Source organism: Triplophysa rosa, linkage group LG4, assembly GCF_024868665.1.
Source record: "Triplophysa rosa linkage group LG4, Trosa_1v2, whole genome shotgun sequence".
NCBI lineage: Eukaryota > Metazoa > Chordata > Actinopteri > Cypriniformes > Nemacheilidae > Triplophysa > Triplophysa rosa.
The window spans coordinates 32,329,877-32,354,053 of record NC_079893.1 but is presented as its reverse complement, the minus strand read 5'-3'; the positions used below and the strand labels follow the sequence as shown (position 1 = coordinate 32,354,053).

At 37.2% G+C, this 24,177-nt stretch overlaps 3 protein-coding genes across 10 annotated transcripts in view; 2 read left to right on the top strand and 1 right to left on the bottom strand.

The window, feature by feature from the left end:
- LOC130552881 (NLR family CARD domain-containing protein 3-like) overlaps nt 1-439 on the bottom strand; it is a 69,944-nt gene extending 69,505 nt beyond the window's left edge. Inside the window, exon 1 of one of the 2 annotated variants that reach the window (XM_057331547.1) lies at nt 19-439. The gene's annotated coding sequence lies outside the window, so the exon portion shown is untranslated. The remainder of the gene's footprint in view (nt 1-18) is intronic. The other variant, XM_057331549.1, reaches the window with a different exon arrangement.
- A 4,041-nt stretch (nt 440-4,480) lies between these two features.
- Nucleotides 4,481-13,439, top strand: LOC130552864 (NACHT, LRR and PYD domains-containing protein 3-like). Of its 7 annotated transcripts, none has more exons than XM_057331512.1 (11): nt 4,481-4,671; nt 5,954-6,223; nt 6,303-6,443; nt 6,860-6,913; nt 7,102-8,935; nt 9,061-9,234; nt 11,747-11,920; nt 12,035-12,208; nt 12,295-12,465; nt 12,554-12,600; nt 12,685-13,439. In XM_057331512.1, the coding sequence occupies exons 2-11, from the start codon at nt 5,974-5,976 to the stop codon at nt 13,224-13,226; spliced, it is 3,561 nt and encodes a 1,186-aa protein (XP_057187495.1). In that variant the 5' UTR covers nt 4,481-4,671; nt 5,954-5,973; the 3' UTR covers nt 13,227-13,439. The 7 variants fall into 7 exon arrangements, with proteins under 7 accessions (XP_057187495.1, XP_057187497.1, XP_057187494.1 ...); XM_057331514.1 differs by having other exon boundaries at nt 5,951-6,223; nt 7,105-8,935; XM_057331511.1 differs by having other exon boundaries at nt 5,951-6,223.
- A 4,242-nt stretch (nt 13,440-17,681) lies between these two features.
- LOC130552919 (GTPase IMAP family member 9-like) lies at nt 17,682-20,645 on the top strand. The gene is made up of 2 exons (XM_057331607.1): nt 17,682-17,773; nt 19,224-20,645. Exons 1-2 carry the CDS (start codon nt 17,755-17,757, stop codon nt 20,249-20,251), a joined length of 1,047 nt encoding a protein of 348 aa, XP_057187590.1. The 5' UTR covers nt 17,682-17,754; the 3' UTR covers nt 20,252-20,645.
- The last annotated feature ends 3,532 nt before the right edge of the window (nt 20,646-24,177 follow it).

The window sequence follows — 24,177 nt, the reverse complement described above, 5'->3', positions numbered from 1 at the left end:
AAGTAGTCGTTTACTTACTGCGAAACCCACGTATGAATGGTACATTCTGCTCTTTCATCTTTCTTCCCGTTCCTCCTAAAGTTTCGGGTTGACTTCCTTAAGAGTGGCACAACCACATATCAACTAGATGCCGTATTAGCATCTGTTTCTATAGGCAGCTATACGTAGGTCGTCCGCCTATAGAGGGTATGCATTGACGTCACTTTCCCACGTGAACACCACGTAAACAACACGCCAGAGCTGAAATTAAAAGCAGTTGGACTCGACGTTGCTCCTTACGACTTACATAGGAACAGGGGCCTCATTTATCAAAAGTGCGTAGAAAAGGTTCAATATTTTGTCGTAAGAATGAAATTTAGAATCTGTGTAAGTACAAAAAAATCCGTATTTATCAAACGTGCGCACGCACTTCTTACGCACATGAGTGAGCGATCATTGTTGATAAATCCCACATGTGCGCAAGTACCGTGCTCGTTCACGTTCACTAGCATTCGGAAACGCCTCCATTTTACCATAATGGTGACAACACCTCCCTTTATAAAGCACGTGAATGTATTCTGTGCTGTCATTAAACAGATCACCGCAGTCTTTTGGCTTGTTCGACTTAATGCATCAAGTCGAACAAGCCTTTTGAAAACACTTTCTTTGCGCAATGCATGGTTTGCTCAATTTGGGTTTTATTGTTAAATTGTTTACAATTATTTATAGGAGCTTTATTTTCCATAGCCTAAATGAAACTGTTCAGAAAAGAAACAATATTTGCGGTTATTTTTACGGTAGTTTACTGGCAACCACAGCTGCCGTATTTTTCCGTAAAAACTACACAATTTTTCTTTTTTCTTTTCTGACATTTAATGTTTTGTGGGTCACCACTATGCTGAAGAGTGGAGTCTGTGTTTAAGTCAAGGTCAGGCAATGAATTCCTGATGTTATGCTGTTGCTTTGTTTAAAAGTGGCTTTGATGGTTTTTAATGATGAATTGCAAAGAAATAAAATAAATAAATGTAAAGTTTTCACTTTTAAGCATTAGGTTCATGTTTTCGTTTTATATAAAAAAGTATTTATATATACAATTATAAATACATGCTCTTAATATAAAAGACTTAAATGCTTCATGCACTGGCTGTGTTTTTACCTTTTTTGTGTTTTTCTTATTTTCTCCTGTAAAGCTGCTTTGGAACAATGCACATTGTGAAAAGCGCTATATAAATAAAATAAAATTGAATTGAATTGAATTGTTGTTATTTGGGACAGGAGCTGCCGTTTTTTTGTTCTGAATTTCATATGTTGATATGCCACCGGAGAATTATGCAATAGATACTTATGTTTGTAATGCATATATATATACACTTTTTTGTTTACACTATACTTAATGTGCATAATGGGTTTTTAATGTGCATATATGTTGTTATTTAATATTTCTATATATTACAGAAACTGTGTTGTTCAGCTGTACAGAGTTTTCTTAACAGAAAATAAATAAGCAATACTGTGAATAAGTAAATACTTTAACATAGGAAACCAAGAGTCAAGAGCTCAACTAAAGGAAACACTAAACACTCTTAGGGTGACTTCTTATTGATCGTGTTTTCTTCAGTGATTGTGTTTGTTAACAGCAGGTGTTCATCACTAATGACTCAATCATCACTTCATTATCTCATTAACTTGTTCATGTGTTCAATAGGGAGACATCTCAAATATTCTGTCAGGGGCCCTGAGGACTGGAGTTGGGAACCACTGATCTAAGGAATACATTTTTTGTCTCCTGGGTACCCTTGTGGACTCGTGCCTTGTGCCCTATAGGTCTGCACTTCATGACGTGACCAAGTGTGGACTCGGAGGAGGTCCACAAGACCGGAGTGCGCCATTTTGGACAGGGCCAACATAGGGAGATGGAAGGGTCTGTAATACTTGCCATAGGAAAACAAGTAATGGCTAACCTGGATCACGTGAGGCACCCTCAACCAATTATATAATGTCAGTGGCGTCAGTGGCCAGAGTTCAGTTTTACGGCAGTCGGTAACAGTTTACGTTGCACAGTTTCACTGTGTTTTCTGAAGTCCACAGTCAACGCAGACATCTACCAGGACATTTTACAGCACTTCATGCTTCCTTCTGCTGACAAGCTTTATGGAGATGCTGATTTCATTTTCCAGCAGGACTTGGCACTTGCCCGCACTGCCAAAGGTACCAAAAGCTGGTTCAACGACCATGGTGGAACTGTGCTTGACTGGCCAGCAAACCCGCCTGACCTGAACCCCACAGAGACTCTATGATGAGAGACACCAGACCCAACAATGCAGAAGACCTGAAGGCCGCTATCAAAGCAACCTGGGCTTCCATTACACCTGAGCAGTGCCACAGGCTGATCGCCTCCATGCCACGCCGCATTGATGCAGTAATTCATGCAAAAGGAGGCCCAGCCAAGTATTGAGTAAATAGAAATGAACATACTTTTCAGAAGCCTGACATCTCTGTTTAAAATATTCTTTTTTTATTGATCTTATGTAATATTGTGATTTTCTGAGACAGAATTTTGGGTTTTCATTATCTGTAAGCCATAATCATCAAAATTTCAAGAAATAAAGGCTTGAAATATTTCACTCTATGTGTAATGAATCTATATAATATATGGGTTTCACTTTCTGAAATGAGTGACAAAAAATATAGACCTTTTTCATGATATTCTAATTTTTTTAGATGTACCTCCATTGGCACAACAACACGAACTCACCTTGTTTTTTAGATGCAGCTGGCAGTCGTCATTGATGTCGGTGCCACTGTATGATTGGCTTACCATGTGCACGTGACCCAAGTTGACAGGTGAGGTTTATCCAATGATAGGGATGCTGAGGCTGCGTCTCTCCACGTTGTATCACTCCACGTGTTCCCGGTGTGAGTGTGTGAGCAGCAGTGAGCAGTGTTTTGATTTCAGAGAAGAGTGTGGGAGTAATACGTTGCTGGTCGACTATATACTCGAATATACTGTATCAGTGTAATAACCTGCTACTGTATTTTAGGGACGGTCAACCAAAAACTCAAATCCTGTTACCCAGTTAACATATTTATTTTTGTTTAATCAAGCTGTTTTTTCATGCTTAAGTAAAATTGTTTAGAAATTCATTTGTGTGTGCAATGTTTCTGTATTCGCTATTATTTAAATAAGCAGAATATCTGTTGTGTTAAAATTGATGATCAAAACTGTGACTTAAGCAGCTTCTTCCCAGGCAATCTCCCTCCTAAACACATAACTGCTCCTTAAGAGCAATATTCCACTTCCACTACTCCTATAGTGTGCACTATAGTGCCTTATTATATCTACATCTTATGTATACATGTATATAACACTACCTCTACTTACTAAATTATCCATTTGCACAACATACAATCTGTTAATATGTATATTCTACTATTTACTACCCTGTACAATGTCTCATATGTTATTACCCCCCATTTTCTGTAAAATAGTCTTTATTTTATATATGCACAATTTAGAATCTTTTAGACTGTAAATCGTATTATATTGTATTGTCATTGTGTTGAATGTCTGTACTAGAAGCTTNAGAATCTTTTAGACTGTAAATCGTATTATATTGTATTGTCATTGTGTTGAATGTCTGTACTAGAAGCTTCCAACACCAAAGAAAATTCCTTGTGTGTGCAAGCACACTTGGCAATAAAGCTCTTCTGATTCTGATTCTGATTCTGAAATCTTTCAAAGCCACACAGCCCTTGATGATGATTTAATATTTTTTTTATTTAGTGTATTTACTTGATAACCATTAAAATAATTTACAATATGCAAACAATTATTCTTAACCTTATCCAAAATAAAACGCTAATATAAAACGCAGACATAAATTACACGAATCTCGCAAATTACATACTTTTCATCTAAATCAGCATTTTGTCGTTTGCATCAGTGTATACTGTCGGATGTTCAACATTTTTATCGTTAAACACTAAACTGTTGTCAAATATTGAATTATTTTACTTTACAGTCTGTTGTGTGTTCACAACACTCTTTCAACTTCAAAACTGAAGCGTCTTGCTGAACTACAGCTGAAGATGTGACAGTAGCTCAGTCTTCAAATCATGTGATTGGTTTCTGCTCGGCTCTGTAACTAGTAGCTCCCGCCTCCTTTTATTTGATTGGTCACCTCACTTATTTTGATATTGTAATGTTTCCTTTAGTCAGTAATTTCACAAATTTTCACACGCGCCACAGTAAAAATAGTGGGTATAGTCCTACGTGAGAAAATGGATGTGTGTTGTGAATACATCACAAAAAAACTGTAATTTCACGTGCTCTTGGGGGCCCCCTAGTGGCGCTGAGGCCCTAAGCAGCCGTTTATAGGGAGGGCCGACTGAAAAAGTACGAATCACTCAAATGAATCAAAATTCCCATCACTAGTTGGCGAGTGCCCACAGATAACACGTCTGAACATGATCTAACACTTCACAACCAACTCAGCCAAGTTACACATTTACAGATTGTGTAAGTCAAGTCAACAAGAGCAATCCAAGGCACTTCCTTGTCAACACTCTTTCTGAAAAACGTACAAACGAGTATCTGAGCATTAAGATGAGATGAACTGGGGTAAATCTTGAAGAGAAGTTTAATGTGTTGTTCTTTCGAGAATTTTGAATGGATGTTTCACAGTTGCTTCCGTGAGTTCCTCCACTATTTTGGCACATTTACACTTGTGCTGTGTTATTGTAATTGTGTGAGTGTAACATTTTAAATAATATCAAGTGTTTTGGACACTGAGCAAAATTGTGATTTTTTTATAGTATTAATAATCGTATGCTGTACATGTAAGGGATTTAACTTTTTAGGAAATACTAGATTTTCTTTCTGGTTTTAGACTTTGTACTCCTTTTTATAAGTGTGTATATGCATTTTTGATATAAAATGATATGAAAATATAATTTGATAATATTCATATTTTCTTTCAAAATACAGATTCAATCCCTCATTGTGCATTAACTCTATTACTATTATGGTGGTTTTTCTAGACATATTATTGACTTTTCTTATATTCTAAATATATTATTGAGTTTTCTTATATAAAATAGTTTTCTTATATAAAAGAATACATTTAAAGGTAGTTATAGAGTTCATGTACTTCTCTGATCTTAACAAGGGCTACGGGAGTCTTGTATGAGTTTGAGCACTTGAACACCTGTGTACACACCACATATCTTCTCACACTAAGACAGGAACTGCACGTACACCACACACACTTTTGTAGAGAAGTTGAATTAAAAACGCTGGGTTGCTTATTCTTACGCTAAACAATGAGCTCATTTTTAATAAAACCACACACTTTTGTAGAGAAGTTTAACTTATCGCATACAGCCAAGGACGCTGGGGTGCTCATTATCACTAAACCATGAGTTCATTTTTAAAACCAATGTTAAATCATGTATCGTCCGAAAAGCCCCCGGAAAGGTGTCAAGATAAAGAGCACATGATATACGTATGTGTTGATTGAGAGGCGCTCCCTATGATTAAATCCTAATATGGTAGGCCTGAAATATAACTGTAACGTGAAATGTAACTGTAGCGAGTGATAAGGGGATGGACTAATACAAATAAGTGATGTCATGTAAAACCTGGTTGGTAGAAGATGATGTCAGGTAAAACATGATTGGTTTGAACTGTGATAACAACTTGAGAACAATGTATAAAAGATGGAGTCAGACATGTATTCGTTGGACATCATTGGACATCATCAGATGAACTCTGTATGTCTCACTTTGCTTGCTCGAGCAAATAAAGATTGAAACTTCTTGAAACCTGGCTCTCTGGTCTTCGTGAATTCTTTCAACATTGGCTGATCGACTTTTCGCCACGACACTATCCACGCTTGTTTATTTATGATGTGTTAAAACGCTACATATAGTTAATACCGCAAAATAACTTTCTGTTTCTGTTTTTTTTTAGCAGAAATTAACCCGTGTTAGGAAATGGCGTCTGTTGCATGGCAGCTTGTGGAAACATTGGATGAACTGGAGCCAGAGAAACTGAAAAGGTTCAAGTGGCATTTAAAACAACGTGAATCGGCTTTGTCTGATAAACTGGAGAATGCAGACGTCACAGACACTGTGGATCAGATGCTGGAGCGTTTTGGAGAAGACGGAGCTGTGAAGATCACATGTGACATCCTGAAGAAGATGAAACACACGCAGCTGGCTGTACAGTTAGAGACGAAGGAAGGTAATACAGATCAAATAAAATGACTCATGATCACGTTAACAATATACTGTAAAATTATTTTATGGGTTTATTCTCATAGTGCCAAGTAGTTCAGTTGTGGTTTCCAGCCCAGTTTGCTCAGAAATCTCTTTCGGAGTGAATGCTGAAACCGGTGCGAGTGTGAATGCTCCTTTTATAAGTGGAAACACTTTCACCGGCCCAGTACAAATGCACTACAAAGGTATCTAAACAGACTTGTTTTAACATATTATATTACATATTTTCATTTATTTAGTTTTAAAATAGACAATTTAGGTAGACATAAGAAGCACTTCCTGTTTCAGTTCATTTATTTATTTATTAATTATTCAGTTTCATTTAATATATTTTTAGTCTTGATTCAGTTCTAAATCTTCAGTTGGTTGTTTTTTGTTGTTACAATTGTGTAGTGTTAAAAAACTGAAACAGGAAGTGCATCTGGATCAGCGTTGTTTAGGTTTTGCGAAGTGGTCTATAGGGCAGTTTGGTTGACTTAAATGTTACAAAAATATGTCCATTTTTGCGGACAACTGTGATATATACATATTCTTCAGTTTATGTCATTTCATGTCTGTTTGTAAATGTAAAAATATTGGTCTTTCGCACATTTTATCACAGACCAACAAACACCTTTAGTTCGAGAGGCAGCCAAGAAACATAGGAGAACACAAGGTACCTTAGTCTGAGTTCTACACAATACTAATACGAGAAATAAATACAAGATTTAAATATTTTTACTGTGTTTTATCAGTTTTAACGTAGCAAAAAATCACACAAAATTGTATTCTTTTTTATATAATATTGCTCAACATTATTTTATCCCATATTTAAGTTCACTTATGCAAATATTTTATCTAAAGCAGGTGGTTCTGTTTTGGGAATATTATTACAGAGTTTCTGCCCGTATCAAACCGATGAATTTGTTTTGAGAAAATTCCTGAAAAATCACAAAGCCAACATGAAGAGAAAAACAGAACGCGTTTTTGAGAGCAAGAAAAAGCATAAAGTACACCTGAAGAATGTTTACACAGAACTCTTCATCACAGAGGCAGATATTGAGGATGTCAGCGACGAACACGAGATTCAAAAGATTGAGAAATGTGTAAAACAGCAAAAATCTCACAATAAACCAATTAACTACAATGATATTTTCTTTTCGCTCGGGCACAATGAGTTGAACAAGACTGTGCTCACCAAAGGCATCGCTGGCATTGGAAAAACCTTCGTTGTGCGCAAGTTCATTCTGGATTGGGCCGAAGGAACAGCCAATCATAGCATAGACGCCATGTTCCTGCTTCCTTTCGGGGAGATTAACCAGATTAAAGATGAAGAGACAAGTTTTCATGAGTTTCTACAGAAATTTTATCCTGAAATGAAAGAGCTAAGCGAGTCAATGTTATACGAGCGTAAGCTTCTGTTCATCTTTGATGGTCTTGATGAGAGTCAACTATCGTTGAACTTTAAATGTACAATTCTGAATAGTGTAAATAACAGATCATCCATAGATGGACTGTTTATAAATCTGATCAGAGGAAATCTGCTTCCATCATCGCTCATCTGGATCACCTCAAGACCAGCGGCGGCCAATCAGATTCCTCCCGAGTTCGTAGGTTTGTTCACCGAGGTGCAAGGATTCACCGACCCGCAGAAGGAGGAATACTTCAGAAAGAGAATCAAAGATGAGAATCAAGCCTCTAAAATTATCTCTCACATCAAGGCGTCTCGTAGTCTCTACATCATGTGTTACATCCCTGTGTTCTGTTGGATCGCCGCCACCGTGCTTCTCGATATTCTCATCAAGAACAACAGCGAGAACATCCACACGACGCTGACTGAAATGTACATTCACTTTCTGCTGATTCAGATGAACATGAAGAACCAGAAGTACGACGAAGAAGTGGAAAGAGATCACACAAAGCTCTTAGATTCCAACAGAGCGATAGTTTTGAAGTTGGCCAAGCTGGCGTTTGAACAGCTGAAGAAAGAAAGCACGATATTTCGTGAGGAAGATCTTGAAGAATGTGGTATTTATGTGAGTGAAGTCTCAGAGAACACAGGAATAATCGCTGAGATCTTTAAGACGGAAGCTGGACTTCACGAGAGGAGGGTCTTCCGCTTTGTTCATCAAAGTGTTCAAGAGTTTCTCGCCGCGCTGCACGTGTTCTTCTGCTACATGACCAAGAACGTGAATGAACTTGTTTTTTTCTTCGAAGAACGACAGGACTATATCTTACTGCATGACCTACTGAAGAAAGCGGTAAACAAGGCAGTGCACAGTCATAAAGGACATCTGGATCTGTTTCTGCGCTTTCTGCTGGGCCTTTCACTGGAATCCAATCAGAAACTGCTAAAAGGTCTCCTCACAGACACTGAAGATAGCAGAGAAAGCATCAGAGAAACCATCCAATACATCAAACAATTTCACAAGAAGCACATGGCATCTGAAGCCTCAACCAACCTTACGTTTTGTTTAAGCGAGTTAAAGGACTACTCGCTACTTACGGAAATCCAGACGTACGGAAGTCCCGATGTCTCTCCAGAAAGACACCAGTCATCCTCAATGTGCTCAGCTCTGGCCTACATGATCTTTATGTCAGGGGACGTGCTGGACGAGTTCAACCCGAAACTGTACGAGACATCTCCGGCAGGGTATATGCGACTGATCTCCGCTGTGAGATGCTGCAGAAAGGCCATGTGAGTAACTGAAGATGATTTCAAATCCATCTGTATGAGACAAACTGTGAGATTCGTCCTTCATTTGCCTTGCCTTGTCAAAGTCAAATAAATTAAAGAAACATATTATTTTTATTCTTTTACAGATTTAGCAGCTGTGGACTCAATGACACATGCTGTAAAAGTGTGTCTTCAGCTCTTCAATCTTCAGATTCTCCTCTGAGAGATCTTGATTTGAGCAATAATGATCTTCAGGATTCAGGAGTGAAGCTGATCTCTGATGCTCTCAACAACACAAACTGTCAACTAGAGATACTGAGGTGTGTCTTTAATATTATTCAGTTTTAAACTTGTCAAATGGCCTTCAACATTTTGCAGGTTTTAGTTTTTATTTTGGTTTAGTTATGTACTCCGGGGCTGACAAAGCATTTTAAAGCATACATCTGGCAGACGTCTATTTGATGTCTGCATTTATATCTTCAAGACGTATTTTTTTGGTCATCGGCAATACGTCTCTGCGACGTCTGCTGCCAGGTGTCATGGAAACATGTAGAAGATGTCTGTAAGATGTTTATGGTTAAGCATGTATGTAAAACTGCCCTTTCTAAGACTTTTATCAGATGCTTTAGCAGACATTTTACAGACGTACCTACATTTACTTTGACATATTTAGCAGACGCTTTTAACCAAAGCGACTTACAGTACATTCAAGCTATACATCTTATCAGTATGTGTGTTCTCTGGGTACCAAACCCACAACCTTTTGTGTTGCTAACGCATTGCTCTACCACAGTGGTCACCAACCCTGTTCCTGGAGATCGACCGTCCTGCAGACTGCAGCTCCAACCCCTCTTCAGCACACCTGTCTGTAATTATCAAGCAAACCTGAACACCTTGATTAGATAGTTCAGGTGTGTTTGATTGGGGTTGGAGCTGAAATCTTCAGGACGGTCGATCTCCAGGAGCAGGGTTGGTGACCACTGCTCTACCACATATGAAGAGACTCTCAACTAGCAGAGGTGGGAGCAAGTCAAGTCTCAAGTCAGTGGTTTACCTCAGGTGTTCTCAATCCTGATCCTCAGGAACCCCCTGACAGAATGTTTTAGATGTGTCTCTATATAAAACACCTGATTCAACTCATCTGCTAGTTACCTTAGATAGCAAGAGAGCAGATGATAACCACTGAATCAATGTTCATAATGAGATGTTTTAAAGTGGCAGTATTTTACTTCTGTGATGGGTGTTGATTTGTAATAAAGATGAGCAATAATATTTTATAAGGTTTATGTCAATCATTTCATGACAGAATTAAATGTTTGTGATTTACAAATGTAAAAGTACTGTGACTAAATATTGTGATTTCACGCTTTGACACACTTAGACATCAACACTCATCATACAAACCTCAACAATGGTGACAATCATCAAAGTAATTCAGATAAACAGATCAACTGCAATGCATGCTGGGAGTCATGAATGAGTTTTGTTCTATGATGTTACCCAGCATGCATTGCAGCATGAAGCTTTCTTTTGTCGATTGTCACCATTGTTGAGTTTCATACACTGATTATTCATGTCTAATTAATTCAGTGAGGAAAGTTTTTTTGGAGTAATTTATTTTAAATCATAATAGGAGGCTAGCAATACAATTATTACACTGTACTAAAGAAATCATCACAAGAAGTTAAGATAACAACACAAATACTGAGAAATTACTACAACTACTGTCAGTTGATTCTTTTTTCGTTGTTTTAACAGATGCATTTAACACACTGTTATAACACTCATTGTAAACTTAACATTAAAGTTCAAGAGTCAAGGTCCCAACTAAAGCAAACACTGATCACAATAATGGTGGTTTGATGAAATCTCAACATCTTTTTAACATCAATTTCAGGCGCAACAGTGATATTGATTAAACTCCATTAGCATTGACACATCAACCATTATGAACATTGATTCAGTGGTTTTCATCTGCTCTCTTGCTATCTAAGGTAACTAGCAGATGAGTTGAATCAGGTGTTTTATATAGAGACACATCTAAAACATTCTGTCAGGGGGTTCCTGAGGATCAGGATTGAGAACACCTGAGGTAAACCACTGACTTGAGACTTGACTTGCTTCCACCTCTGTCAACTAGTATAAATAAAATAATCTGCAATGTCTTGCTTATTGTTGCTTTAAGTCTGTTACAATAAAAGCAACTCCAACAGGGTAAGATTCAAGGCAAGCTAAAAAACTTTAGAAGTAACATGGGTGTAGTTCAGCCCTGTAAAACAGTCATTCACACCTGACATACATACAGCTAAACACATCAGTGTTCTGCATATCAGTGAACTTTCAGTTCATTGCTTCACTGGCATGTTCCTATCTTGATGTGAGGTCATGCTGTGTGTGATATTAAGGAGGATCTATTGACAGAAATGCAATATAAAATACATAACTATGTGTTCAGGGGTGTATGATGACTTTACATAATGAAGCATTATGTTTTTATTATCTTAGAATGAGCTTTACTGTGGGTCCCCTTACATGGAATTGGCCATGTTGTTTGACTCTACAGATTTTGCCAAGTGTTGATGTCCTTAAGGCAAGATCATGTTGACCCTGGAAGCAAAAACGTGACAACATCTTTGTCCTGTGTCAGCCACCATAGTGCTTTGAAAGGGAGGGGTGAGGGGTGGACTGAGCCGGTTGGTTGCTCTCCGCAACCTCATTGCTAGATGCCGCTAAAATCTCCACAGTGCTCCTTTAATTTAAAGTGTTATGAGGATCAACTGCACTTCGCATATACTAATCTAATGTACAATTATTTTTTCCTTCTCTGTTTAGACTGGCCCTCTGTAATATCACAGTTGAGTCCTGTAAAAGTGTTTCTTCAGCTCTTCAATCCTCAAATTCTCCTCTGAGAGATCTTGATGTGAGTAACAATGATCTTCAGGATTCAGGAGTGAAGCTGATCTCTGATGCTCTCAACAACACAAACTGTCAACTACAGACACTGAGGTGTGTGCTTCAGATATTCTTTCTAAATAAATATAATGTGCTTTTTTCAAATGAATGTTTTTGAACTCTTGAATGTTTTGGCACCCTAATAACTAATACTGTTTTTTTGTTCAGAATGGCCATGTGTAATCTCACCGATCAGTGTTGTGAAAGTTTGTCTTCATGTCTACAATCCTCAAAGTCTCCTCTGAGAGATCTTGATGTGAGTAACAATGATCTTCAGGATTCAGGAGTGAAGCTGATCTCTGATGCTCTCAACAACACAAACTGTCATCTACAGACACTGAGGTGTGTGTCTATGGATTTCTATACTGAAGTAACATTTCAGCAGTAATGCAAAATAAAGAGTATGAAAACGTGTTGTGTGTCTGTAGGTTATCAGGTTGTATGGTGACAGATGAAGGATGTTGTTATTTGGCTTCAGCTCTGAGTTCAAACCCGTCACACCTGAGAGAACTCGACCTGAGCTACAATCACCCACAACACTCAGAACTTCAGCTGCTCGCTTATCAAAATGATCCAAACTATGCTCTGAAGATTCTCAAGTATTCATCGATGTTTAGATGTCTGTATAAATACACGGTCAGACTGTTCACCACAGAACTAAAGTGTCTTGTGTTTCACTTTCTACAGTTTTGACCATGGGGGTGAATTCAGGATTAAATCAGGGCTACAAAAATGTGGGTAAACAGCACTTACCCTTTACAAAACCTGTCTGTTATTGTTGTTTCGTCATTAGTCAGGTTCTCTGTTCTTGTGTTCAGATGCCTATGATCTCACACTGGATCCAAACACAGCCAACGTTCATCTGGTTCTGTCTGAAGAGAACAGAAAGATCACACGAGTGATTGAGTCTCAGTCGTATCCTGATCATCCAGACAGATTTGATGAGTGTCTTCAGGTTTTGTGCGGAGAGAGTCTGACCGGACGCTGTTACTGGGAGGTGGACTGGGGCGGGAGAGAAGCGGATGTATCTGTATCTTATAAAGGAATCTGTAGGGAAGGACGAAATAATGACTGCTGGTTCGGATACAACAAAAAGTCCTGGAGTCTGATCTGCTCTCCTTACAGATTCACTGCCTGTCACAATAATAAGAAAACTTTTATTTCTGCTCCTTCACCTCCATCTAATCGAGTAGGAGTGTATGTGGACTGGCCGGCCGGCACTCTGTCCTTCTACAGCGTCTCTGACACACACACACTCACACACTTACACACATTCAACACAACATTCACTCAACCTCTGTATGCTGGATTTGGGGTTTATTTTAACTCATCTGTGTCTCTGTGTAAAATGACTTTATAGTTATCATCTCAGTATGGATTACTAACATCACTACTTTAAAGTTATCTTTTTCTATAAATTTGTTTTTCCACCCAAAGTTTGCATGCCTGTATGTCTTAATTTTATTTTAGATTCTTGTTCTTAATTAACATTTTAAATAGCTACATTATACTGTACAATATGAGGATTTCAAGCGTGGCTCCCTGTAGAAATTGTAAAATAAAAACCAAATATGAGTCACTTTTTATCTTCCTTCTATCAAAACGACCACATTGACCAATTATAACAATAAATAGGTGCTAAAAGACATTCACTTACAGTTTAGTGAAGGTATAGGCATGCTTGGGCGTTTTCACACACTATACAGTAGTTTTTGGTAAACGGTTCTTTTTGTTTGAATAGGGAAACGTGAATGAGATTCTTTGTCAAAACAAGAAGAAAAGCTGCACCGTTTTTTCATTTGGTTCTAAAAGTGTTCAGAAGGAGAGATGGTGTAACAGAAACAGCACCGTGAAGAAAGACTTCAGCACATAAAGGCCACACTGTAAAAAACTTCCCTGTTAAATTACAGTAAACAACTGGCAGCTATATTTGCCAGCACATAGCTGTAATTTTACAGCATACCTACTGTAATCTGCAACAACAGTTTATTTCTGTAAAAGACATTATAATTTGCACAATATAATACTGTTATTTTACATTTAAGCATTTCGCAGACACTTGCGACTTACATTGCATTATCCTGTACATTTATACATAGGTATGTGCAATCCCCTTGGATCGAACCCACTACCTTGCATTGTTAACGCAATGTTCTTACCACTGAGCTACAGGAAAGCTTTCAGCGTTCTTGCTGTGATTTCCATTAATTGTTTAGTAGCAGAGGTGGGAACAAGTCATTGTTTGAAGTCCCAAGCCAAGAGAGGTGAGTCCAAGTCAACTAAAGCAAACACTGATCACAATAATGGTGATGTTTGTGGGTACAAAAGTGATATTGATTCAGTTCATTAACATTCAGGACTTGTAACCTGACTTGGACTCGCCTCTCTTGACTTGGGACTTGATTGGGACTTGAAAACAATGAACCTCTAAGGAACGTTCTTATAACAAACTTTTGTTAGCTGGGTTATGTTTCAGGTTGTAGTTGTTGTGTTTCTTTGGGTAAATTATTTTTTTGTAGTTTTTGTTGATTTTTTCTGCAGTGATTGTGTTTGTTAACAGCAGATGTTCATCACTAATGACTCAATCATCACTATAATAATAATGAAACTCAATACAAATTCTGTCAAACAGGAGCACAGAAAGGTGTTGGTTTTAAGATAAATCTGGGCCAGAATTGAAATGAACTGTTGTTTAAATTTGGGTCAGTTCTGCTCTATTTGTTTTGTTTTGTTTGACATGTGACATAGCTTTGATATGACTGTGGCCAAGGGTGAGCATGTATTTCAAATACAAAATACTTAACCCTTAACATGCACAGGGCCCGTGGGAGAGTTAACACTTAATATTTGTTTTAATTTAGTTAAACTCACCATCATGGTGATCAGAGTTTCCTTGAGTTGTGCTCTCGACTCTAGATTTATTAGAATTATTTTGGCATTCTGTAACTGTATGCTTTTAAAGTACATTTGTTTTGCCAATGAAAATAAGAATCCAATCAAATTGCACTTGTTGTTGACATAGCCATCATCTCATAGTTTGATTCACATATCTCATCTGGATTGTGTGGTGATCTTGAAAGAACATTATAGCGTGGCATAAATTTGATGTGGAGAAAGATTTGTGATAACAGGACGCATATAAAAAATGAAACTACGGGAGAGTTTAGAATCACACAGACATAAAGAATCAGTGTATGAATCTCAACAATGGTGGCAAACAACAAAAGAAAACCTCATGCTGCAATGCATGCTGGGTAATATCATAGTACAAAACTCATTTATGCTCCCAGCATGCATTGCAGCATGAGGTTTTCTTTTGTGTTTTTCACCATTGTTGAGATTCATACTCTGATTCTTTATGTCTGTGTGATTCTAAACGCTCTTGTAGTTTCAGTTATAATTTGCATGCTGTTATCACAAATCTTCCTTCACATCAAGATAATACCACACCATAACGTTCTTTCAAGATAACCACACAATACAAGGACAGTGAATCAAGCTATGAGATGTTGGCTTTTTCAATAGCAAACACCATTTGATTGGATGCTTATTTTCATTGGCAAAACAAATGTACTTTAAAAGCACACAGTTACAGAAAGCTAAAAGAATTCCAACATTTAAACATCTAGAGTCGAGAGCCTAATTCAAGGAAACACTGATCATCATGATGGTGAGTTTCAACTAAATTAAAACAAATATTAAGTGTTAACCCGGCCACGGGCCCTGTGCATGTTAAGGGTTAAGTATTTTGTATTTGAAACACATGCCCATGCCTGCTTGTGGCCCAAATCTGGCAAACAGGAGTGGGCCACCCAAGGGCCATCATTCCATGCGGTATGTGGGCCAGATCAGGTGGTATGGGGAGTAGGGTGTGGGCCAGATTTGGGCCGTAACAATTTGCTGGTTTGGTTGCTATCTGGGTTCTCTGTTAATATAAATGGATGTTCTTCTCCAAAAGCTCGTCTGATTTATGGGGTTCCCCAAGGATCTATTCTTGCCCCCATTTTATTTTCCTAATACTTGCTTCCTTTGGGCTCAATTTTGAGAAAACATGGAGTACTTTTTCACTTCTATGCAGACGACACACTAATATATGTGCCCATAAAGCAAAATGACAATGCAGGGCTCTCTGTTTTAACTACTTGTTTGTCAGATATTAAAGCTGAGATGTCCAAAGATTTTCTGCACCTAAATGAGAGTAAGACTGAAGTAATAGTGTTTGAACCGTTAGCCTCATCTGGAAACCTAAATCAAGTGCTTGGTAGCTTAGCTATTTATTTTAAACCATCTGTGACTCGGACCTGCTACTTGATAAGCAGGTAAATGCAGTTGTTAAATCGTGTTTCTTTCATTTAAGACTTCTGGCTAAAGATAAAAGTTTCTTAACCCTTTCTGAACTTGAGAGAGTAATTCATGCATTTATATTTTCTCGTCTGGACTATTGTAATTCAATCTATGCAGGTATTGGTCACTCCTATATAAATCGCTTGCAATTAGTCCAAAATGCGGCTGCCAGATTCCTCACTGGAACACGTAAATTTGAGCACATTACACCCATCCTACTCTCTCTAAATTGGTTGCCAGTTCATCTTAGAATAGAGTTTAAGATTTTTTTTTTTTTTAAGGCCTTATATGGTCTGGCTCCTTTTTACCTATCTGAACTTGTGACTGTTAACATAGTGGCTAGATGTTTAAGGTCATTAAATCAGAGACTGTTAAAGGTTCCCAGATCAAGGCTAAAAAGAAAGGGTGACCGGGCTTTTGCTATAGTCGGCCCCAAACTCTGGAATGGCCTCCCTTTATCCATTAGGTTGATTACTTCAGAATCTCTGTTTAAAATAAAACTCAAAACTCACCTTTTAGAAAAAGCCTATAGCATGTGAGTCATCCGGAGTGTGCTGTATTTGTATACATTTTATCTCTTGTTATATGTCATTCTGTTTTGTTTTTACTATTTATATTTGACAAACTTTTGGTAAAACACAATGGTTCAACGACCGTTGTTGTATTGTGCTATATAAATAAAGAAGCTAAAAAAAAAAACTAACTACCTAACTAATAGTGTACAGAATATGCATTGTAAATCCAGCATATTTCTGTGACTGGAGTCTATTTTTGAACACTATTCCAGAGAAATACACAAGGATTTTTACTTTTTAATAGGTAATACAAGTTTGATAAACCCTGGTTTACGGCATGTATTTGGTGTCCCCAAGTGGCAGTTACAAATTTAGCTGGCAATTTGCAAGAGCTGTGAAAAGATCCAAATCCCAAAAGCTGTATTCTGACGGAGGTCACCACTATGCGTGTACATGCAAGTAACTGTCTGTGATTATTGATGCTGTACATCAATAGCCCTCTTGAGGGCAGTGTTGAGATGTTATTGAGAGTTGTTGCTACCGGTTTGGTGTGTTTATGATGTGTGCTGCCATGGGTTAAAGAGGATTAACAGTCACAGCGCTTCCCATTCATGCTTTTATGAATATACCCACATAACCCACAAACAAGACAACCACTAATGCTCGGAAAAATATGAACATCAGATTTTACAAGTCAGATATTTTTGTATTGCTGCCTATTTTGTGCATCGATTTGTGTTTGTCTAAAAATTCACTGAGTATGAATGACTGCAGAATATGGAATGGACTATTTGACCATTCATAACATTTCTTAAAGTATTTAACACTTATTCAGGCTGTATCATTGGCAAATCAATCAACGAACTTCCAAAATCTGTCATTTATATTGTCACATGATCACAATGCCTCTAACAAAGGCACTCTTACCTGCCACCAAGGCGCCACTTTCATTCTGTGCAGCAAGCAGTAAAGTAACAGAGAACTGAGAAGAAAGCTGAGTGCTAACAAGACAAGAACTTTAACACAAACATGACTTCAGAAAATCCAGGTGAGTAAAAAACTCTGATAGGGCCTATTACAGCAAATATACATGCAGATGTAAGAAGAAAAGAGAGTCATGCAGAACAAAGTAGATCATAGGTAGAAGCAAAAGTGCCTTGAACACCAGTCTACGTGTTTTAGTTTTACTGAGCTAACTTAAGTAAAAACAAACTTGGTAAATATACTCAAAAGATACAAACACTCTGAGCTGTTGTGTCAGATTTCGTGGGGATATTTGTTTTTTAGCTCACGTAAAGAAACTGGCAATGTTTTGTTTCAAACAGAGAGAGCGATGTAAAGGCAAAGTTAAGAACTGTTGCTTTAAGGCAGTGGTCACCAACCCTGCTCCCGGAGATCGACCGTCCTGAAGATTTCGGCTCTAAACCCAATCAAACACACCTGAACTATCTAATCAAGGTGTTCAGGTTTGCTTGATAATTACAGACAGGTGTGCTGAAACAGGACGGTCGATCTCCAGGAGCAGGGTTGGTGACCACTGCTTTAAGGGATAGTTCACCCAAAAAGGAAATTTCTGTCATCATTTACTCACCTTCGCGTTGTTCCAAATGTGTATAAACTTTTTGGTTCTGATGAACACAGAGAAAGATATTTGGAAGAATGCTTCTAACCAGACAGATCTCAACACACTTTGACCCCCATAGTAGGAAAAAAAAAAACAATGGTAGTCAAAAGTGCCCCAGAACTGTTTGCTGTCCAACATTCTTCAAAATGTCTTCTTTTGTGTTCAACAGCAAAAATTATTAAGTAATTTTTCATGCTATATGAGAACTATTCATCAGAACATAGAATTGGATACACATTTGGAACTCGAAGGTGAGTAAATTATGACAGAATTTTCATTTTTGCGTGAAGTATCCCTTGAACAGAACAGTTTCTGACACATTATCAATACTCCAAGATCACTCACTCATCAGTTTGGCAGAAATGTCGAAATGTGTCAATATTATAATTTAAAGGGACAGTTCACTCAAAATTGAATATCCTGTCATCATTTACTGACCCTCGGGTTGTTCCAAACCTGTATAATTTTCTTTGTTTTGCTGAACACAAAGGAAGATATTTGTAAGAATGTCAGTAAGCAAACAGATCTCATCTCCCTACTGTGACAGTAAATGGGGGAAGAGATCTGTTTGGAACAATTTGAGTGTGAGTAAATGATGACAGAATTTTAATTTTGGGGTGAACTGTCCCTTTAACATATATAGCAGTATTTCAGGGTGAAGGGTTTTTATGTTATGTCCTTATGAGTATTTTAAAATGTAATGCAATGAAACATTTTAATCATCAATTACCTTCTAAATTAAATACATCTTTTTTGGGAGTCCACTGTTGGCCTTGTAAAAGGCTTTTGACCTTGCACACTTGAACAGTCCGTTCCAATGCAAATATTTAACACCATATAATAGTTATAATGCAATTTCTCCTTTTGTTTGTAGTGTGTGATCTGAAGATTGTGTTGCTGGGTAAATCTGGAGCAGGAAAAAGTGCAACAGGAAACACAATACTAGGCAGAAATGAGTTTGAAGTGACTCATTTTGTAAAATCAACCAATAAAATGAGTGAGGAACAGAAGGCAGTTGTGGGTGGAAACACCATCTCTATCATCGACACTCCAGGACTGTGTAACACATTAAAAACTGGAGAGGAGCTGAAAGCAGACATCGTGAAGTGTATCTTCACATCTTCTCCTGGTCCTCATGTGTTTCTGCTGGTCATCAAACTGGGTGTGAGATTCACTAAAGAAGAAAGGGACACAATGAAGTGGATTCAGGAGAACTTTGGAGAAGAAGCTTTGCACCGGACCATTATAATATTTACTCACACAGATCTGCTGAAGGGTACAGCTTTGGATGAGTATATTGGGAAAAGCCAGAATCTAAAGAATACAGTTGACAGCTGCTGTGGTAGTTATCACGCATTCAACAATGACGACAAAAACAATCAAGATCAGGTCACAGAACTGATGGATAAAGTCATTAAGATAAAAGAAGAACACAGTCATTACACCTATGAGATGTTCAAACAGGCTCAAATAAAAAAGACGCACAAAAAGACAAACTTTAAAAATGTATATACGTTTGCATTGATAGGAACTGGAATTTGTGCATTAGTTTTATACAGGGTAGGAACGGAAAGAACAGTTGGAACACTGTTAGCAGCTGCACAAGAAGCAATAGCAAAAGTTGTAGAAACAGCAGGAATAGTTGTTCTAACAGCAGGAAAAGATCTACAAACAGCAGGGAAAGTTATTAGAGGAACAGCAGAAAAAGTTGTACAAACAGTTATACTTGAAAAAGTCACAGTACTAAGAGATGCAGAAAAAATAGTTATATTAGTTACAGAAGAACTAGTACTAGTTGAAACAACACCAGTTATAATAGTTACAATGGGACTACTAGGAAAACACTGTAAAAACATGAGGAAATGGCTGGAAAAAAAGTTAAGACCTGCAAAATTCTGTTAAATGTTGTAAAACGCTAAAAAAAAAACACTTTGCTGTAAAAAAAACAGTTTGTTGTGGTAAACGATGAATTTCATGAGATTTAATTTACATATTAAGTGTTTGAAGTCCTGTTACATGTAAGAGTAATATAGTTTTGCTGGACGTAAACGAATCAAGTTCACTTCACAACGCTGCGCTGCGTTGCGTAAAGTAAAACAAAATGCAAGATAACACCAATTACAGTTACACTTGATTTCTTACTAAGCACAACTTAAACAAACACTGATCACAATAATGGTGACTTTCAATGAATCCACATGAAAACCATATGACTGAAACTTTGTATTACTGTCCTTTTTGTGATTTTTTCCTTGTTATATTCCTTAACTTTCTTTGGATTAAAGCATCTGCTAAATAAATCTACATTTATTCATTCATTTGTAAAATCATCAAAAATACCTTTTGTATACGTATGACAGAAGTGAAAGTGCTTTGTAATAAGTGAAGATGGTGTTTGTTGAGTTGAGTTCCTTAGAAAAATGTGTTCCTTAGACGTTCATTAGACGTTTCTTAGAGCACTCCACTCCACGTGCCTTCCCACCCTGTATGTTTTGGATGTCCCTAAATAAGACGTGAACAAGTTAATGAGTTCAATCAGGTTGAGTTGAGGAATCAATCATCACTTCATTATCTCATGAATGATGAACACCTGCTGATAACAAACACAATCACTGAAGAAACCATGAACAATAAGAAGCCACCCTGATAGTGTTTAGGGTTTCCTTTAGTTGGGCTCTTATCCTAGATTTTATCTTTCATTTATTTTTGGTTAGCTGTAATAGTGTGTTAATAATGCACATTTATAACAGTAAAAAAAAAAAGTGTGTAGATAAATTTACTTGAAAAAAGCTGAATTTTTTTTCACTTAGAAAATGTGAGTAAATTTAAAAGAGCTTTCGTGTAAACACAATTATCTTTTATTAGAAATTCTCAGGTTAAGTTTACATTGAAATTTCAATCCTCGTTTGTATCCCAGATAGTAAGAAATCAAAAACCACCACTATTGTGATCAGTGTTTCATTTAGTTGTGCTCTTGACTCATGGGTTTCATTAATATACTTATCTTTAAAGTTTACTCACATTTCTAAGTGAAAGTGTTTCAGTTTTTAACTAGCATTTTAAAAGTAGGTTTTACTCCACACTTTTTTCCAGTGTGGGGCACAGATAGGATTTGTATGAGCTGTAAATCTGGGTCTCAGCAGGTTCCATGAAGGTCCTACACATGGGTTAGCCCAGATGAAATTAACACTGTTTAATGTGCATACTATGCAGCTAAGATCTTTTTTACACATATGAGATAAAGTGAATGTGGTGTTTGTGTTTAATTCTCCTCTGGTGAGATCTTGATATCAACAAGATGAATCTGTTCAGATGAGTCAAGTAGAGTGAATGATTCTTATTCAGTGTATCAGTGTGTGGGCCAGATCTGGGCCGGGGACCCAGCCGCTACTGAGCCAGAAACTAACATGCTGTGGCCCAAAAGTGGGCCAGAAGAACTTTATACTTGAGTACTAATGAACAGGTTTGACTGCTTTATTCTTTTCCATAAGTACAAACCATAAAACTATAGCATACAATGTTATTCTAGGAATAGTTTGGGCAGGGCTCTTTTCTGTTCCAACAATAGCAAAGTGCACAAAGCAAGGCTCAAAAAGAAATGACTGATTCAGTCTTTCACTGGCGAAGAACCTGACTGGCCTGCAAAAGTTCCCATCATTGAGTGTGTTTGCTTGTGTTACAGGTACCGGCTGGCACCACGTAAACAGCTTATATGCTCTCTCTGGAAACAGGAGAAAGAAGTGAGACAAGACAAACTATGCCTCTGTTTTTCATCTCGCTCAGCAGAAAGAGGGATAAGAGGATTTATTAAAACATTCACAATTTAAATCCTTCTCTGTTACAAACACTCACTCTTCTCTATGAAATAAACACGACTTCAAAATAAAATACAGTTTATCTTTTTTTCATCTTTCAGCAAATACTGAATTATAAGTTTTGTGTGTGATTAAAAAAATCAAAATGACAATAACCACTGTTACCCTGTAAGTGCTCTCTTTTCAACTTAAAATAAAACATAGCTGATGTTACCACTTATATATAAAACAGCTTATGTTACCACTTATATATGATTCCCAAATGCATTTTCCATTTCCAACTGAAATCATTTTTACTCTTCCCAAAGTGCATGAGCTGACAGATTTTTAACTTGTTTTTAACCATTTTTACAATATACAACATTTGTTTTTAACATTAGCTTTTAACCATTACATAAACTCCGTTTTTAGCATTAGCTTTTCACATTTTACACAATATCATACATTTCAAAACTATTAAGACTTTACCAAAAATGTTCAAGGAGCTAAAAATAAAACTTGATAGCAACAGTAAGATTTCTCTGTGTATCAGTGCATGTGCTGTTGTAATGGGCATCAAACATGCACAGTCTAACTCTGATTATGCTTAATAAGCTGATAGTGTGTAAGGTCATTTAAATGTCTAAAACAGTTTTCTTTTATAGGACAAGGTAGTAAACGGTGTAAGCAAAAAATGATCGGCCCAAGTAGTTATTTTGCCCATACCCCATTTCATGTTAATGTAAACACCATAACCATTTTCTATAAGTTTTGCTCATGTGCACATGTCTGACAACGTAAAAGTGTAAACAGAAGTAACGGTAAAATAATGCATTAAAGTCCAATGTTGAATCATGCAGTTGATGGAGGAATAGCAAAATGAAAAACTATTGTTGCATTTTCAGCTACTGCGCAGAGGTGGGATCAAGTCTTTGCATTCAAGTCTCAAGTCCTCAAGTCATCTCAAGTCCCAATCAAGTCCCAAGTCAAGAGAGGCGAGTCCAAGTCAAGTTGCAAGTACTGAATGTTAATGAACTGAATCAATATCACTTTTGTGCCCACAAAAATCACCATTGTTGTGATCAGTGTTTGCTTTAGTTGGGCTTTTGACTCTTTTATTTCAATGTTAAACTTGGTGTCTTCTGACTGTTATTATTGTGTTAAACTACAATTGTTGGATCAATGGAAGCTAAAGCAGAGGCTCACTTCTGTTTAATGATGAGCTCATTATGGAGTTGTCTTCTCTGTGATTGTCTTCTCAAACAGGCCCAGACCAAACCCACACTTGCCCCTCTACTATCAACAGTTACAAACCTTTCTCTCTCCTCCCATTTATTGCCAAACTCTTGAATTTGCACACTGGCCAAACGTTGGCCCCTTAGTACTGATCCTGTACAGCAGCTCTCACTTGAAATGCCTGTTGAAATGTTGATCATTTTTGCACTTGATATTAATGTTGAAATTTCATGAAACAACCATTATTGTGATCAGTGTTTTGTTTAGTTGTGCTCTTGACTCTTGACACAAGAATTATTTGGTCAACAGTGTGTTAAAATAAATGTGTTGTGGTAAAGTAAGCTAAGATCTAATGGGATTAGAGCCTATTGCTGTGTTAGTCAAATAAATACTTTTGTGTTGTGGTTTTAATGCAGAGATGTTGTGTGGAACTTAAATGTTATGGCTGTCATAATATAAGAAAGTACCTATAAAATATATAAACATTTCAAAATTATTGAATCAATTAGACATGAAGAATGAAACTCAACAATGGTGAGAATCAACAAAAGAAAGCTTCATGCTGCAATGCATGCTGGGTAACATCATAGTACAAAACTCATTCATGACTCCCAGCATGCATTGCAGTTGATCTGTTTATCTGAATTACTTTGATGATTGTCACCATTTTTGAGGTTTGTGTGATGAGTGTTGATGGCTAAGTGTGTCAAAAAAAATATATATATTTATATATATATTTACAAACCTAACAATGTTCACCAGTTGCAAAAAGTTTAACAATTGCTCTGACATCCTACT

Bases quoted from the DNA above. Each gene is read 5' to 3' on its own strand.
- LOC130552864 (XM_057331512.1), top strand. From the start codon at position 5,974: ATGGCGTCTGTTGCATGGCAGCTTGTGGAAACATTGGATGAACTGGAG. The intron at 6,444-6,859 runs GTATCTAAACAG...ATTTTATCACAG, and splicing joins AGTACAAATGCACTACAAAG to ACCAACAAACACCTTTAGTT. The intron at 8,936-9,060 runs GTGAGTAACTGA...ATTCTTTTACAG, and splicing joins AGATGCTGCAGAAAGGCCAT to ATTTAGCAGCTGTGGACTCA.